The sequence below is a fragment of the Urtica dioica genome, chromosome 2 (genome assembly GCF_054948205.1).
Source record: "Urtica dioica subsp. dioica isolate 48M chromosome 2, U.dioica_male_clone48M_v1_H2, whole genome shotgun sequence".
NCBI lineage: Eukaryota > Viridiplantae > Streptophyta > Magnoliopsida > Rosales > Urticaceae > Urtica > Urtica dioica.
In genome coordinates, this window is record NC_142757.1 from 49,139,732 (window position 1) to 49,156,538 (window position 16,807).

Genomic DNA, 16,807 nt, shown 5'->3' on the forward strand with positions numbered 1-16,807 from the left:
CTTACTTTGACCTATCTCACTAACCTATATACGGCCTTTTCTATGGAGCTTAATTCTATAATCATTATGCATGTGTGTATATTTATTTTCTTAGTGTCATGATGTGAGAATCTATCGCATTATTCTTGTTCTTACAGGTGTGTCACACTCACACGTAGATGCGTAACATAGATATGTAGTATGACATTAGCTTAGAAATTTGGCAAGAAAATACTCAAAAGACTATAATGCTATTGGTCGACATTATGGCCCAATTACAATGAATTGGAATTTTCTAGCGTTTTTTTATTTATTTATTTTAGGACTAACTTCCTTGGCCCCCCTAACTTTTTAGAAGATTAGTCCTTTAAAGTTTAAATCTCTTTTTTATTTTATTATTTTTTTTATATAAAATTAATAATATTGTTGCTGCCTATGCTGCTCCTGACTATAACACTCAACTGCACTACCACTTTGTGGCTGATGAAGCTTTTGAAATAGAGGAGCGTTAAAACCTATAATTTATTTAGCACTTCAAATAATTTAATACATGATATCATACTCCAATTTATTAAAATATTTACTCAATCTAGATTCAACTTATAATTAGTCAACTGAAGATATTAGATATCATTGATGAATATATATGCTGATAAATTTCACATGCCGACTTTTTAAGATATTTATGAAAAATAGATAATGGATCTTTTAACCCACCAATCATAGACATACGAGTGTATCTGTAATTTTATTTTTTTAATGATATTATATTAAAATGATAAAGTTTTACTTTTAGCTATATAACAATAAAATTAACATTTAATCTTGTGAATTATCCATCACAAATATTATTAACAATGGCTAAGTTTTCCTTATAATATTACATATATATATAGCTGCTTTTATCTTCTCTGTATAAATTACATATATAATTTAAAAAAATATATATACATGTGTATTTAAGATAAGATAATAATAACACTTTTCCTCCCACAGGTAAGATGCGAGATCGATCGAATCGCGGGCAACATTGCTCATATTTATTTAATTATGTGATGTGATTGTGTTGTGGTAGTACAATTAATTATTATATTTGTTCAATTTCTTATATTTATATGTATATGCTCTTATATTATTGATTAATAATGCCCTCTTCGACCAAAAAAAAGGATATATATATATATATATTATTATTAAAGCTCGTCCATGGAATTTCAATGAGAAGAACGAGAGAGATGAGAGAAGAGTCGAGCAAATAGAAGAATGTTGAGATGAACGTTTTTGAACGTTTTGTAGTCATACATGTATTTGAACGTTTTTTTTATGTTTGCGGTATCAAAATATTGAGTTCATCCATTAATGTTAAAAAATGTAACAGAAGAATCATCGAGTTGCTCAAGACTTAATATTGATTTTCAGAAACTTGCACACGATATCATCTATTAGAATCTAGTTTATTAATACTTTATTATGATATATATATATATATATATATATATATATATATATATATATATATTTCGAAAAAAAAATTGTCATGTGAAATTCATTAAAGTATTATATAATATCCATTCATTAGTTGGAATAAACTACTTTTAACACTATAGAAGAGACCAACTTGGGACGGTTAGTACACTTTTTGGCATTAACATATTAAATTCAGTGTACATATATTATATATACACACGCACGATCATGATACAAAGACCAAAATTGTTGCAATGTGTCCCCAATATTCGCCGATTATAATCTACCGACTCTTTGACAATACCACCATTTTTTTTCCATTTATTTTTGTTGCAGAATTCTATAGTGGGTTCTGACTATATTCCCACTTTTGTGAAGAAAAGAAAAATAATAACGAAAATTTTCATCATCTATAGATGTGCATGTGATGATCATATTCATCCCCTATTTATTTACACCGTCCTTGCCGTCTAATTGCAATGTATATATGTATTATATCCCATCCTTGTTTGCAACTTTGCATAATTATTTTTAAGGATAAATTGCACAATTACCCCTTCAATTATATCACTCGTAACATTTCACTCTTTCGAATATGAAATCAATCATGACAGATCTTGAAATTCTACATACGTTTTTTTATTATTTTTTTTTAAATATTCTACTCATATGGTATGAACCAGATAAACCAAAACAAAAACCATACCTATAACAAATTCCTAGTTCATTTCATCACCTAGATACGCTACTAATGCTTTCAATTTCGCAAGAAAAGGTATGAAGCGAACAAGTTTAATCACTCTAAAACAATAACTTTAAAGATTTTATCTTATCAATAACGAAAATCTATTATACCTTCACCCATTGTACCGACCGAAATCTCTTCTGCCTCCATATTTAAAAAAAAAAAAAAATTAAATTCTGAATACCTTGCCCAAGATTAAGTAGAGTACTATGCATTCCTAACCTTTATGTAGCCAAACTCTTTCAGAGCTAGATCAATAAGTGGACTAGAATCTGTTGCTTGTGTTGGAAATTATATAAGTAATCCATTTCTAAAATAATGGTACTAATGTGGGGGTATAAAAAAAATAGTAAATAATTTGTTTTTATTGTTTATTGGGCTTTAGTTTGATAAAGGCCCAATAAGTGATTCAGCCCGGCTCTAAGCAAGAAGCTCAAGCCCAACTCACTGAAATTAGACATTTTCACACACGAGAATATTCAAAAAGAAAAATCAAAACTCAGATTATCATATAAGAAACAGAAAGTGAAAATCCCAACACACCATATCTTAGGATTCTGAAAAGCTATTTGGCCACAAGCCGTGCAAATAGCCCGAACCTTCTCTTATCCGTCTGGAATTTCGTGTTTCGTTTGACCACCACACCATTGGCAGAATTTGACTTTTAGAGCGTAGCCCTAAATTAAAGAAATAATCAACCCTTTCAACAAAAAAAAAAGATAAACAAATACGCAGGAAATCACTAAAGAAGAAACCAATCACCGTCGAAGATTTCGACGTAGATGCCAAAGAAGAAAACACGCCGCGAGACTGATTTAGAGGAAAATCCGAAATTGGTTGGGGTTTGAAGCGCAGAGAAGCGAAGCTCGAAGGTGATGATGAAGAAGAACTCAAAACTTGAATAGCTCTGAGTATTTTTTTCGGTTGATTGATTAGAAATGATTGACTGGATCAAGTTAAAATAGGGGTATTAATATAATTTCACTCAAATACCAATTCACGTGCTTAAAGCGTGATTAATATAACGATTTCCGTCAATAAAACTTGACAGAATGAGATGTTTGTTACAATATAAGATTTCAAGGTCTCTTATACACGATTTCAGATTTTAGGTGTGAAACGTTACAAATGATACACTTGAGAGGCTAACAACATAATTTATCCTTATTTTTATGTCTCCTTTCTTCCATTATATAAAAAATAATAAATAATATTTTCTTGGCTTCTGACGCAATACCACTCCATATTCAGGTACTACTTAAAAAGAACTTTGTGGTCTCTTTTCCAAGCATGCGTAGATCCAATTTTATATTTTTATTTTTTTTATTTAAACAGAAACATAAAAACTAGTGTCTAGTTTCGAGTGTTCGTATATATATACCGTTATTCGTGTGGCTATATATAGCTTTATAAGATTACTAACATGTGAGTGAAATGAAGCAACAATAAATCCTGGTACGTTATATATTACTTATTCTATATAAAATAAGTGACATCGTTAATAATATATTTTTCATTGCTTCTTTCCCCGATGACGTATCTCATTGAGGTTAGGCGTTTGTTTACCAACTCAAAAACTGTTTTTGAGTTTTCAAGAAGTGAAAATAGGAAACAAAACTGGAAAATGTGTTTGGTAATGTGTTTTCGGAAAAAAATTTGTTTTGGAAAAAAGTAAAGAAAAATGAAAACAAATAAAAAGTGTTTTTAAAAAAAAAATTCTTCTCTTCTCTCATCTTTCTCCTCATCTTCTCTTTTCATTGTTTCAAAAACAAAAATGAAAACTATACCAAACACTTTTTTTAGTTTTTTCACTTTCTCAAAAACAAAAATGAAAACTGTATCAAACAACTTTTTGAAAACAACTACAAAACAGTTTTTCAATACAACTACAAAAATTAGAAAACAGAAAACAAAAAACTTTTTGAGTTAACTACCAAACACAAAAACTTTTTGAGTTAACTACCAAACACAAATAGTTTTCTTCTTGAAAAGTTAACTCAATATTTATTTTTTTCTCATTACGCGCGCAAACTATATGGATATATGAGAAGACCCAAAAAGTATGTCTAATAATTTATCTAAGATTAGTCTTCGGGGATTTTATGGTCTAATTAGCATGATGACTGGTAATAGAGTTCATTTATCACAACATGTATTTGGAACATACGTGTATTTTAGTTTAATTTCATGGAAAATACAGGGGTGTGTGTGTGTGTATATATATATATATATATATATATATATATATATATATATATATATATATATATATATAGACCATAAAAAATATTATGGGTTACTTCGGTGAAGCTTGGTGTATGAGGGCATATAAAAGGAACTACTTTTAATAATATTAAACTTTAATAGTTTGAGAATGACCATTGTATCAAAGTCAAGTATATTTGTTGTTTATTAAATTAGATATAATTTTGTGGGCTGCTTTTGATGTGCTTGGTAACATCACACCAAGTTTCCTTTTTTCTTTTTTTTTTTTCTTTTTTTTTTTTCCCTTTTTCTTTTATGGTCAACGAATATTGCGAAAAATAGACATGCGTGTGCTTGTATATATGTATATATATATTTTGCATAACGATTCGTATATAGGTCATTAAAAAAAAGTTCTTTCCTTTCTGGTATCGAAGCCGAAAATACCTCCCTTGCTTGGCAAAAAAACATCAACACCTAATAATATGCATTGATCTACAAGCCACACGAATTCAGGTTATTATCCAAATTACGTACTAATACCATATGTGTTTTTTTTTATCACCAATTATCACATTCAGATAATTCTGTTATTTTTTATTTGCTTCCACAAATTATTTGCGGGTTTTGGTGTATATGGCATCTTATACGCTTGTTCCTACCTAGCTAGCTAATTACTTTAACCAAACCCTACAAAAACTAAAGCTCACAACAAGGCAAAGTATTCCCTACTTTTCTTTATTTATTTTCACGTACCTTAATTTCTTTGTTTTTTCTATACATTTTTTTAAATATTATTTTTACTTTCTATCTATTATTAGTAGCACTCAATTACCTCCTCTAGGATTTCGTATCTAACTATAAGAGAATTTATTTTACCCAATAAGTGCAAATATTCAAATGACAATATAATAATATTCATATAAAAAAAAAAAATACCCTCCGAAACAAGCTATTCCTTTCCATCCAAAAAAAAAAAAAAAAAAAACTATTCCTTTCCACATTACTAAAAAAAAACTTTAATAAATATGACTTATACGCTTACTTTGAACAATTATATGATTAGGTTAAAAAAAATCAAGCGAAGCGCATTATTAGTGATTCAAATATCCCACACATTGATATGATAAGATCAATGGTTCAACGCGCCAGAGAGCTCCTCCTATTTCTCTCTCTCGCTCTCTTCACCAAGCTCGCCGGCGCCGGCGCCGACAAGGCCGGATTCTTCTGGCCGCCGGATGACGTGTCCCACTGCCTGAGCTGGCGGACCGCTGTCGAGTCCGGCAACGCGCGCGCGTGGCGCACAGTTCCGGTGCGTTGTCTCCGCTGCGTCGAGGCTTACATGCTCGCCGGACAGTACGACCGCGACGTCAGATTCGTCGTTGACCTCATCGTTGACTTCGCCGCCGGGATTTCCGTCTCCGCCGACGGACTTGACGCTTGGGTTCTTGATGTTGATGACACGTGTTTATCCAACGTCTTTTACTACAGCCAAAAGCGTTACGGGTGCGTAATTTATACATACCTCTTTTTTTTTTTTTTTTTTTTTTTTTATTTATAAAAGAGAAACGCAATGACCTATTCAATTATTTGTGGAAACCTATCACTAGCTTTGATAATAGTGATAGTTATTGAAAATTTTCTCCATAAAAGTTGTGTAGCATTTATAGTTTTTAAATGGATTTTAATTATATATCTTAAGTTTCCTATATCTAATTTGGATATGGGATATTGCAGTTGCTTTTTTTTTTTTTTTTTTTTTTTTTTTTTTCCATTTATTGAAGAATCTTGAATTCTCAATTTATTGGTCGTGGCTTAAATTATTAAGCTTATTTGTAGCTTTTTTTTTCTAAATAATTATTTAGTTAAATAACAAATTTATAGTTATGGATTTACAAAATAGTCAAGATTTGTCTAAAATGAGTGAAATAACTAAAATGTGCAATAATCTGATTTCAATTTTTTTTTTACCCAGGATTAATTTCTTTGAAAATGATAAATAGCTTATTATAAACGTAAAAATTTTTAATCAAGGGTGTAAAAAAAATTTGAAAATGTAAATTTGGCTAATTTGCTGAAAAGTTGAAACTTTATCTATTTTGCTAATCAATATGTTTCGAATGACTATTTTGTATAACTTTTTTTTTAAAGCCCAACCGTTTTAAATTGTTGGGTAAAATAACTTTTAGTAAAAGTTGAAAAGTGTTTTTGCAAAATATAGAAGAAAATGGAAAAACAAGATTTTCGTAATATTTGAGAATTGTGTTTTTTATTTTATGTTGAATTACGATTCCATCCTTAATCATTCAACACAATTAAATGTCAAAATTTTGTTTCCTTTTGATATAAGACAATGCAAGTACTTTAGTGGTCAATGGTGATAGATAACAATGTTTATGAGTTATAAACTTTAGGGATGTACAAATCTACTGTTTTACTAATATAAATTATCATCTATATGTGTATCAAAATTGGACACTAGTTATAAATTCAGAAAATAATATTAGTAAATATATATATATATATAGTATATATATATATATATATTTACTAATATTATTTTCTGAATTTATATATATATATATATATCGTGTGGGTCTTAATGCTCCTACTTAATATGAAACATCTAAAATATGGGTCTCACACACACACACACACACACACACACACACACACACATATATATATATATATATATATATATATATATTGTTATTTCTATCTTTCGATGAATAATTTTAATTTTGTTACATATAAATATTAATAATTTTTGTTAACTTCAACAGATGTCTATTTTGGTCTTTTTTTTATAATTATATATATTTTAACAAACACTATATCTGTTTATGCTATCCGAACACATGTCTGATTTTGAAAAGAATAATCTAAAAAAACTTTTTTTAAAAGAAAAAACTATACCAAACGGTGCCATTATATAAAACTAATGACAAATTTATTGTAGTTTAATTGATTTATATATTATTGATTGAGACTGAAAATTGACCAAAACGAAAAATAAAATGAAACTGTAGTACCAAGTAATGGAACTTTGGAGTTTGGAGAAAATGTTTTTGATGGAAGCATCAATGAAAATTTGATCTATAAAGTTTCATTTTTTTTTTCAATTTTGATATTTTTTTTTCAGTTTTCCCCTCATATAAATTTTTCTTTAATTTATTTTGATCTCTTACACAATATTTTTTTACCGTGTTTCGTACGAAGTTGGAAACGAAAAAAAAAATCATTATTAAACGAAAAATTCACAATATATATTATCGAAAAAGTAATATATTGTTGCAAAAATGAAATAGATATGTTGTGTTCGGGTTTGAATGTGCATAGGTGTGACCCATATGACCCATCAGCGTTCAAGGCATGGGCAATGAGAGGAAGTTGTCATGCTATTCCCGGAGTTTTAGTGCTTTTCAACAAATTGATTAAAATGGGATTCAAAGTATTCCTAATCACTGGTAGAGATGAAGTTACTCTTGGTCAGTCAACTATTCATAACTTGCATAAGGAAGGCTTTCAGGGCTATGAACGCCTCATTTTGAGGTACATATTTATCATCTCCTTCTCATTTCTCTAAAATACACTATGACAAAAAGGGGCGCAACAAATTGTCGTCGCATTTAAAAAGTCCCCACAAATCGCGTTTCTACTCAAAACATACATGATTACATGCGCAACTTAGGTCGTGTCTAAAAGTCTGTGCCTAAAAAAGAAACAGACACTTCAAGCAAAAGAGATAAATCATGTCTATTTATGAATTTTTGAATTTTAGGGCAAATCTAACGACGCATTGAATTCGTGAAATTTTGAATATCATTTCTAAATTTTAAGTATTTTTCTTCTTCTTATTATTATAGAAATATTGCCGTATAAGTACATAAATGGATATTTCTACGTATATAATAGACATATATATCACTCTTCTGAATCAACATCCAATTCCATGCAAGGGTAAAAGAAATACATTTTTTTTTCCATTTTAAGTTAAGATTTGACTTAGATGATTATAAGTGGGGGGGAAACCAAGTATCTATGTATTAATGATGTTTCCCAAGACTCATATTTTGAATGCACATTCAATGTTCGACATAGATTCAAGATTATTGTCGTTAGAATTTACCCTATAAGCTTTTGGCCTCCCACTTTGTTATTATTATTAATATGTTAATGATTCTGAGACTGAATTGCTTCCTATAAATAGGTTTTAGTTTGTGTATATGTCTTCTAGAAGGGCCTCTCTAAATTTCAGCAACATATGACACTATTGAGACATGAAATTTAGTTTCCATAAAACCATTGAATTAAAAGACTCAATTTGACCAATATGCTTTTAATGATTAAAAGTCATATAATTATCTCAATATTCGAAACGATTAAAATAAAATCAAATTATTACAAAATCTCACTTTAAGGGCTAGGATGAATGAGACATGAAATTTAGTTTCTATTGAAAGTGTAAAAAAAATTGAAATTAAAAGACTCGTTTGACCAAAATATTACAAATTTCCTAATTATTTTTGTCTTTAAAGTATTTTCTCTAAAAAGTCATCCAATCTCAATCTTCCAAATTTTATTGGAAATTTGTCATATTTTACCGACATTTTCTTAAGTGGCGTTTTTACAGTAATTTTACTTAGTGGAATATTGAGTTACGGATAATATAATATAATCCCATGGGAACAGGACTGAGGCGCACAAAGGGCAAAGCGCAGTGCAATACAAGTCAGAAGTGAGGAAGCAAATAATAGGACAAGGGTACAGAATTTGGGGCAATGTGGGTGACCAATGGAGTGATCTTCAAGGTGAATGTTTGGGAAACCGCACTTTCAAGATTCCCAATCCAATGTACTTTGTCCCTTAACACTACTCACTAATCACTCCGTATCTTTCTTTGCTAAAAATGTCACACAAAAGATTGTGAATTAATAGTGTATGTATGAGCAAAGCGAGCAAAGCAAAGAACTAAATGCTAGGTCACAATTGAGTTCGCCTTTCCTTTTAATACATGTATTGTGATTTGCCTATTTCTAGTTTCAATTAAAATTTACCATGTTCAATGAATTTGTTTAGGCATTTTAACGAACAAATAATTGACTGCGTAGCCATCTTAAACAAAAGTATTATTGACCATTTAAAATGAGAAATTTCGTATACCTAATAATTAGTAAAATATTAAGATCGAACTTATTATTTAAAAAATATTTCAAATTGGACTTTTTACCCATTTTGAACAAACTTAAACCATCTTAATTCTTAAATCCTTCATCTTAACCCATGGAAACCATCAACTATCTTGAACATTGGAAACAATCTCAAACCATAGGAAAGCATCTTAAATTGAACAAAATGAGTGAAAGAAAAGATAAAAAAAAAATATGAGAAGTTTAAATAGTTTCATGGGTACTTTTGTCCGAAAATGGAACAAAAGTCCAATTTCAATTTTTTTTTAAATAATAAATCCACACTTAATATTTCTCTTATTATTAGGTCCACATAATGAAATTTCTCTTTTTCAATTATATAAAAAGATTGAACATTTCTACCCTCAAGACCTAAATATAATTATAAAATCTATGATACAAAATGTCTCTTCCGCACCTTCCTCTTTCGTCCTGAGCCGCTGCCAAATATCCCTATCCGTCCGATTCTCCTCGATATAGACATCAAGAGCGTCCCACCCCGGCCACCTGTCCCGCCGCGCCTCATGGACTCCTGCTCCTTCTCGAGCTCGTTAAGCCTCGCTTGCATCCTCGAGATCTCGAGCCTCAGCCCTCGATTCTCTCTTCTCAGCAACGCGTAGTTGTCCCTAGGGGAAACTGCTCCGCTCGATGGAGGCGGGCCCTCCGAGAGGGCCGCCCTGAGTCGTAGCTGCTCGAAGTAGACGACTTTGACCGACATCTGCACGGGGAGGCGCTCGTTTCTTGCAACATGGTTGCACGCGTCTTGTGAGAGTTTTCCGCAATCTATGGACTTGCATAGCTTCTTGCATTCCGCCTCCGTCAGTTTTGGATGAGCCTATAGTGTTCGATTAGTTAAGTGGTCATTGTGTAGTAGCCATTTATTATTCAAATTCTATGGTTGGTCCTCGACCCATGGATGCCGAAGGCGTCCTTGGGGTGATCTCGGAACATTAGCATGGAAATTTTTGTCCTTGTTATATCACTTATATCTATTTAGTTTATATGTTTTATGATTTATATTGTGTTTAAAAAGTGATGACGTGTCATGATTTAATTAGAAAGGAGACACGAAAAGAGAGAAAATCTTATTCGCGCATCTATCTCTATACCAATACCAAGAACCCGAAAATATTAAAAGTCAATAATACACTACTTTCTACGTAATACTTTAAACAAATTAACCATTTTGTTTACTTTTTTACCTTGAGATAAATATCAATTGCCCGATAAAGTCCATCGTCGATGACCCGCGCATAGTCCGGTAGTAACTCGATCACCGCTACGAATTTCCAAAGGCTCAGACATGGAATAGGTGCGATCTCCGAAAGGTATTCATCGACGAGCCTCCCGACCTTCAACAACGCCTCGCGGAAGTTTGCCGAGCCATCATCCTCATCATCGAATGCCATATCATCATCATCAATCCTCTTCAGGAACCCGTCGATTAATCGACTCACGGCATCAACATCAAACATAGCGAGAAGATCGTCGACTGATGCCGCATCAAGGCGGAGAGCGATCCGGCTCTCGAGCCCGAGCCGACAAGCCTCGGCCACCCCGAAAGCCGCCGCGGCCCTCAAAAGCCCGAAGAGAAACCCTAGCGGGACGGCCACTTTCTCCTTCGGTGGGATCAGCCCCGCTAGGGTTTCAACCAAATTGGGTCGAGCTTCCTCGCCCCATTTCCCGGCCCCGCCCAACGTCACTTCTGCGTACCTCACCACTGCCGCCACCCGGGCTCTGGCCGAACCCATCGCTCGGACCACCGAATCGAAAGCCCCGATCCCAAGTGCCAACAAGTCCTCCGGCTCGGGCGAGTTTCCCGCCACGGCCTTGGCGAATCGGCTGGTGATCTCTGCCGCCGCTTCCGCCGGAAGCTCCTCGCAGGCGGAGAGGACTTCCAGAGACTTCTCGAGGCTCGGGGCCGCCACGTCGGAGAGGTAATCCTCCGTTCTCCGGAGCAGGTTTTCTCGCCGAACCTCTTCAGACATTTCTAGAAACTCCGCCGCACAGTGCAGCGCAGCCGCGTTCGCGGTTGTGATCTCGAATTCGGCTCCGTAGCAGAACTTGGCCACTAGCTCGAAGATCCGCGGGCCGCCGGGGAGGCCCGCGAGCTCGATGCTGCCCTTCTCCTCCGCCACCAGTTTTCGAATCTTCCCGCTCCACGCGGCCAGAGGAAACTTGGGTCGCAAGAAACGCAACAAATCGGAAAATCAGGTTTCTGAAGCCCGTTAGATTGGCTTAAATGCATACAGAGAATATATATTTACCATGTGCAACAAGAATGACTCTCCATCAACGAAAATGGTTATGTCCTCTGCGACATCAGAGAAGATCCTGTGTGATGATCATCGGAAAATTAAGAGCTTCAATTTAGAAAAATTAAGAGTAATGAAAACAATTAAGAGAGAGAGAGTGGTATGAACCGATTAGTAGTGAAGGAGTCGGAGAGCTTAGGATCATCGGAAGAAGATAAAAAGGAATTCTCAGACACCATCTTCGTTCGTATCTCTTCCAAGCTCACTTTGGAAGTTGAAACTATTATATACGTGTGTGTGTATATATATATATATATATATATATATATATATATATATATATATATATATATATATATATATATATATATCGTGCTTGAATCTTGAGTATTATCTAATAAATTTTTACTTTATCTGGGACACATTAAAACAAATGTTTAGCTCAGATCATTCAGAATGAGCCATTCAGTTTTTTTTTTTCTTTTTCTTTGAGAAGCTCGAGCTCTGGTAGTAATTATTACTTTCTTCCAATTGGTCTTATTATGCTGCCATGGTTTATCCAAAATTGATATATAAATAATTAAAAGGAAAATTTGTCTGGCTGATAATCCAGTTGGTCCGTCTCTGAACCCACGCCCCTTCCTTTCACTGAACCCAAAAAAGAGAAGTAAACAAAAGAGAAACATAGAATACAAATTATAAAACATGTTTCTTATGAAGTTGGCGAATTCTATGCACTGGCATTATTAATAATTAAGAGCAACACTACTACTACATAATTTTTTAGGCTTATTATAAACAATTTTTAGTCATTCTTAAACAAGCCTATTTTTTTTCCCTAAAGTATTTAAGTAATCATTATGTATCGGTATCACAACCTAAACTTTGATTTTCAGGGAATAAGAATTGGTCTCAATTCATATTAGTAAATAATTGGAGATCGATCTCTTTGTTCAAAAGGCTTTTCTAAAGCCAACGAAAAAAAAGGCAGCTATAGTTAAACGACTGAAATTTTAGTACTTCCATAAGGACAAGACTGAAAGAAGGAGGGAAAAAAAAAAGATAAAGCAAATAAAGAAGAAAAAGCAAAATGGGTAAAGAGAAAAAAAGCTCATAGAATCCGGATTCCTGGTCTACGGGCTTTAATTTCCCACTGAGAATGAGAATAAGAACAGAGAGATGCAAAAGATTTGAAAGAACAAATGATAACTACATATAAAGACGGTTTAATATAAGCAAAACTAAAAACATGTCACTTTAAAAGAACTAGTAAAAACAGAAACCAAGTTGGAGAGCGTGACAATTGGGTAAAGATATTGATTTTGGAGAAAAATGATGTGGGGACTTTGGGGTGTTTGGAGTCTCCCTGAAATGGTCAAGATATCATATCATGAAACAATGCATATCTGTTGAATGCTCTATAGTTCATCTCGAGACCCAATAAAACTGATGTTTAGGCAAAAAAAAAAAAAAAACATGAGTCTCGCTTACGAGGAGATACCATGATAGACCTCATTCCACGACCTAAGGAACAATGATAGTGAATGCGGGTTATTGTTGCCTGTTTCATTGATGTTATCTTGCATGAGACATCATTATAGAACAGTATTAATTCGGCCTGTCTATGATTCAGGGAGTTAATGTAGATCTGTGTTGGGATTTCACCACCACCGAAATCTCTCTCACAAACATAAAACGAAATCAACAAATGTAAAGAAAGTACACCAAGATTTATAGCGGTTTAATCTCAACGTGAGATCTACGTCTACTTTGTCGCTGTAAATCTACTATAAACCCAAATCAGGATGGTGTTTACACTCGTTCTCTCTTTTCTCTCTGTACCGACTTTTATCTATTTTCCTTTTCACACACAATACAAGAATGACGGCTACAACATATTTATAGAGAAACAATTAGGGCAATAGACAGACCTGAAATCCCTTTAACCTAATTCCTGACCAAAAAACGACATACACACTATCGTATGGTCTCAGCTTGACGCGGTCAGCTCGGCAATCGACCTCGGTCTTCAGCATTCCACCTCATTAGCTCGGCATCGGTCATCAGCTCGGTAACCAAATTAGGCTCCACGCACCAACAATCTGTTGAATGCTCATCTGTTTGTTCATGTTGTTATATAATGACCGGGGTACCAGAATCATCGGCATGAACTCCCCGTATGATAAACATAAGAGCCGAATGATAGACGATTCATGGTATCATGTTAATCACCTATATCAATGAAAGGGACTCGACTCAAGAACCAAGATATAACTGAAATGATACCAAGATAACTGCAACATTAATAGAAATAAATTGTATGATAAAGTCAGAAGCATTGATGCATTATTCATATAATCAATCGGTAGAGAATATGAATAATGCATTGCAACATTGATACTTTTTCTAGATTCTCTTGAATGGCATTGATATATACTGGGAACATTGGCTCATTATAGAACTATCATTCACTTGCCGGGTAGCTACACCTTCGGCTCTTCAAGGCCTGTCTTTAGGTACTAAATAAAGGGAAGATCTATAAGGGTATAATTCCAGTTGTAGCTGATATATATGAATTGTTGAGAGTGTTGAGCCATTGAGCCATTAACATTTGGCAAAAATTAGCTTCTTCATGATATATAAGCTCAAGAGACATTCCTCAACGTCGATTTCGTAGATGATTTTACTTATGATTTATCAAATGTATAACTTTTTTTCTTTTTTTTATGGATATTAAATGTAAACCTTAGAGACTAGATTTGTGTTTATGTTTAAAACTTGTAATTTTAAAAAATTATGAATAAATCGAAAACCACTACTTCCTCTACCGAAGTTTATCCCTTTGACGTTCTCTTGGAGAAGTTTCAACTTTTTTCATTTTAGCTCCTACTTTCTAATACTACAATTTAACCCATTACAAACTCATTTAAAAAGCTTATTTTAATTTATTTTTTTAGAACATATATCTACATTCCAAAATAACGGAATTTTTGGTCCTTAATGCCAAAAGCTTTCGCTCAGGGGCGTTCGAACGAAAGCGAAAATGCTCTTCCATCTGAATGCCCAAAGTTTAGTCCAATAGCAATAATGATAGAGGGAGAGAAGCTTATTTTAATTTTTTTTTAGAATATATATTTACATTCCAAATAACTGAATTTTTTATCCTTAATGACCTAAAGCTTTCGCTCTGGGGCGTTCGAACGAAAGCGAAAATGCACTTCCATCTGAATGCCCAAAGTTTAGTCCAATAGAAATAATGAGAGAGAGAGAGAGAGAGAGAGAGAGAGAGAGAGAGAGAGAGAGAGAGAGAGAGAGAGAGCTCATTAAAGACAATAAGATGGATTATTTAAGAGAAATTTCACTTTATACTTAATAATCATAATCATATATGTTGTTTAGAAAATCAAATTTTTACCTATAAAAAGGACAAAAAATCACACTTAATAATCATTTTCTACTCTACATATTTGAAGTTTTTGCCAAATTTTTAAATTTTTTTGGTATTTGGGACATCAAAGTCTTTGTGACATTTATGAAGTTTTTATTTTTTTTCTTCCCTAAATCCAAAAAATACCCAAAAAGATAAAAAAAAGCCCCCAAACAAAATTCTAAAAAATTAATCAATGTAATTTTTTTTATAAATTTATTTTATTTTTTATATCGAATTAAAAAAAATTAATTTATAAAAATTTAATTTTTTTTAAAAATGATCGAAAAAATTAAACTTACTTTTTTTTTTTAATTTTTAAATTCGGACGAATGCGATGACATGCTTCCTCATGCGGCCACCTGCAAACTCATGCAGCTACATAAGACTTCAATCTCAAAAGATGTAAAACTTTCAAAACATTTTTGTGTAAAGAATTTTTTTGAGCAACATAAACTCGAATATCAACTAAATTAAGAGACCGTAGTTTGAGATAAAATTCAATCTCAAAAAATGTAAAACTTCAAAACAGTTTTGTGTAAAGAATATTTTTGAGTAACATAAACTCGAATATAAACTAAATTAAGAGACCGTAGTTTGAGATAAAATTCAATCTCAAAAAATGTAAAACTTCAAAACATTTTTGTGTAAAGAATTTTTTTGAGTAACATAAACTCGAATATCAACTAAATTAAAGGACCATAGTTTGAGATAAAATCAACAGATTTAAGATATAATTTAGATTAAGGGAGAATGAGCATACTAGCCCAATCAACCCACAAATATTAGGAGAATAACCCAAGTTTGAATAAATTAAGTGAATATCCCAATTAATATTTCACTACCTAAATTACCCTCATATATAAGAGCAAAACTCAATTTTCCCAAAACCTAAACCTAAACTCGTTCTCATCTTCGTCCATTTCACGCCACCGGTCCACTTCACGCCGCCGATCGCCGCCGATCCATTTCACGCCGCCGCGTCGTCGCCAATCGTCGTCCATCCTCGTTGCTGATCCCTAACATCGTCGGCGAGATCCGCCATAGACGCCGTCAAGATCCGCCATAGACGGCATCGATTCCGTCGAGCTCCGGCGGCGGCGATGCTCGGAGAATCGACAGCTCAGATTGACTCGAAAATCGGTGGGGGGAGAGGAATCGGCGGCGGAGAGGAAATCGGCGGCGATGGAGGGGATTGAGGAGAAGCACTTTGTAAATTCGCGAATCGGTTAATTTAATTAACCTACTGGAGTGAGTTAGGTTAATTAATTAACTGATATGAAGGATTTGAAATTCACAAAAAATTTACAAAAAACATAACTTAAGCCAATTGATATTCAAAGCATTCAATTAATTAACCTAATTTCAAATTCAATCATTTAGTAAATTAACTTTACTCACAAAAAAATCAGAACCTAAACTAATATTCAACCAATAAGTTAATTAATTAACCTAACTCACTCCAGTAGGTTAATTAAATTGACCTATTCGCGAATTTATCAAGGGCATTATGGTTTGAGCTGAAAATATGAGCTAT

The 16,807-nt window shown here is 33.1% G+C and overlaps 2 protein-coding genes across 2 annotated transcripts; one reads left to right on the forward strand and one right to left on the reverse strand.

The window, feature by feature from the left end:
- The first annotated feature begins 4,783 nt into the window (after positions 1-4,783).
- LOC149405241 (HAD superfamily, subfamily IIIB acid phosphatase) lies at positions 4,784-9,410 on the forward strand. Its single transcript, XM_089604776.1, has 4 exons — positions 4,784-4,912; positions 5,463-5,902; positions 7,739-7,951; positions 9,092-9,410. Exons 2-4 carry the CDS (start codon positions 5,520-5,522, stop codon positions 9,267-9,269), a joined length of 774 nt encoding a protein of 257 aa, XP_089460902.1. The 5' UTR covers positions 4,784-4,912; positions 5,463-5,519; the 3' UTR covers positions 9,270-9,410.
- Positions 9,411-9,634: 224 nt separating this feature from the next.
- On the reverse strand, positions 9,635-12,186 carry LOC149405242 (Phototropic-responsive NPH3 family protein). Its single transcript, XM_089605034.1, has 4 exons — positions 12,012-12,186; positions 11,856-11,922; positions 10,791-11,765; positions 9,635-10,423 (listed from the first exon to the last, which is right to left on the reverse strand). Exons 1-4 carry the CDS (start codon positions 12,080-12,082, stop codon positions 9,980-9,982), a joined length of 1,557 nt encoding a protein of 518 aa, XP_089461160.1. The 5' UTR covers positions 12,083-12,186; the 3' UTR covers positions 9,635-9,979.
- Between the last annotated feature and the right edge of the window lie 4,621 nt (positions 12,187-16,807).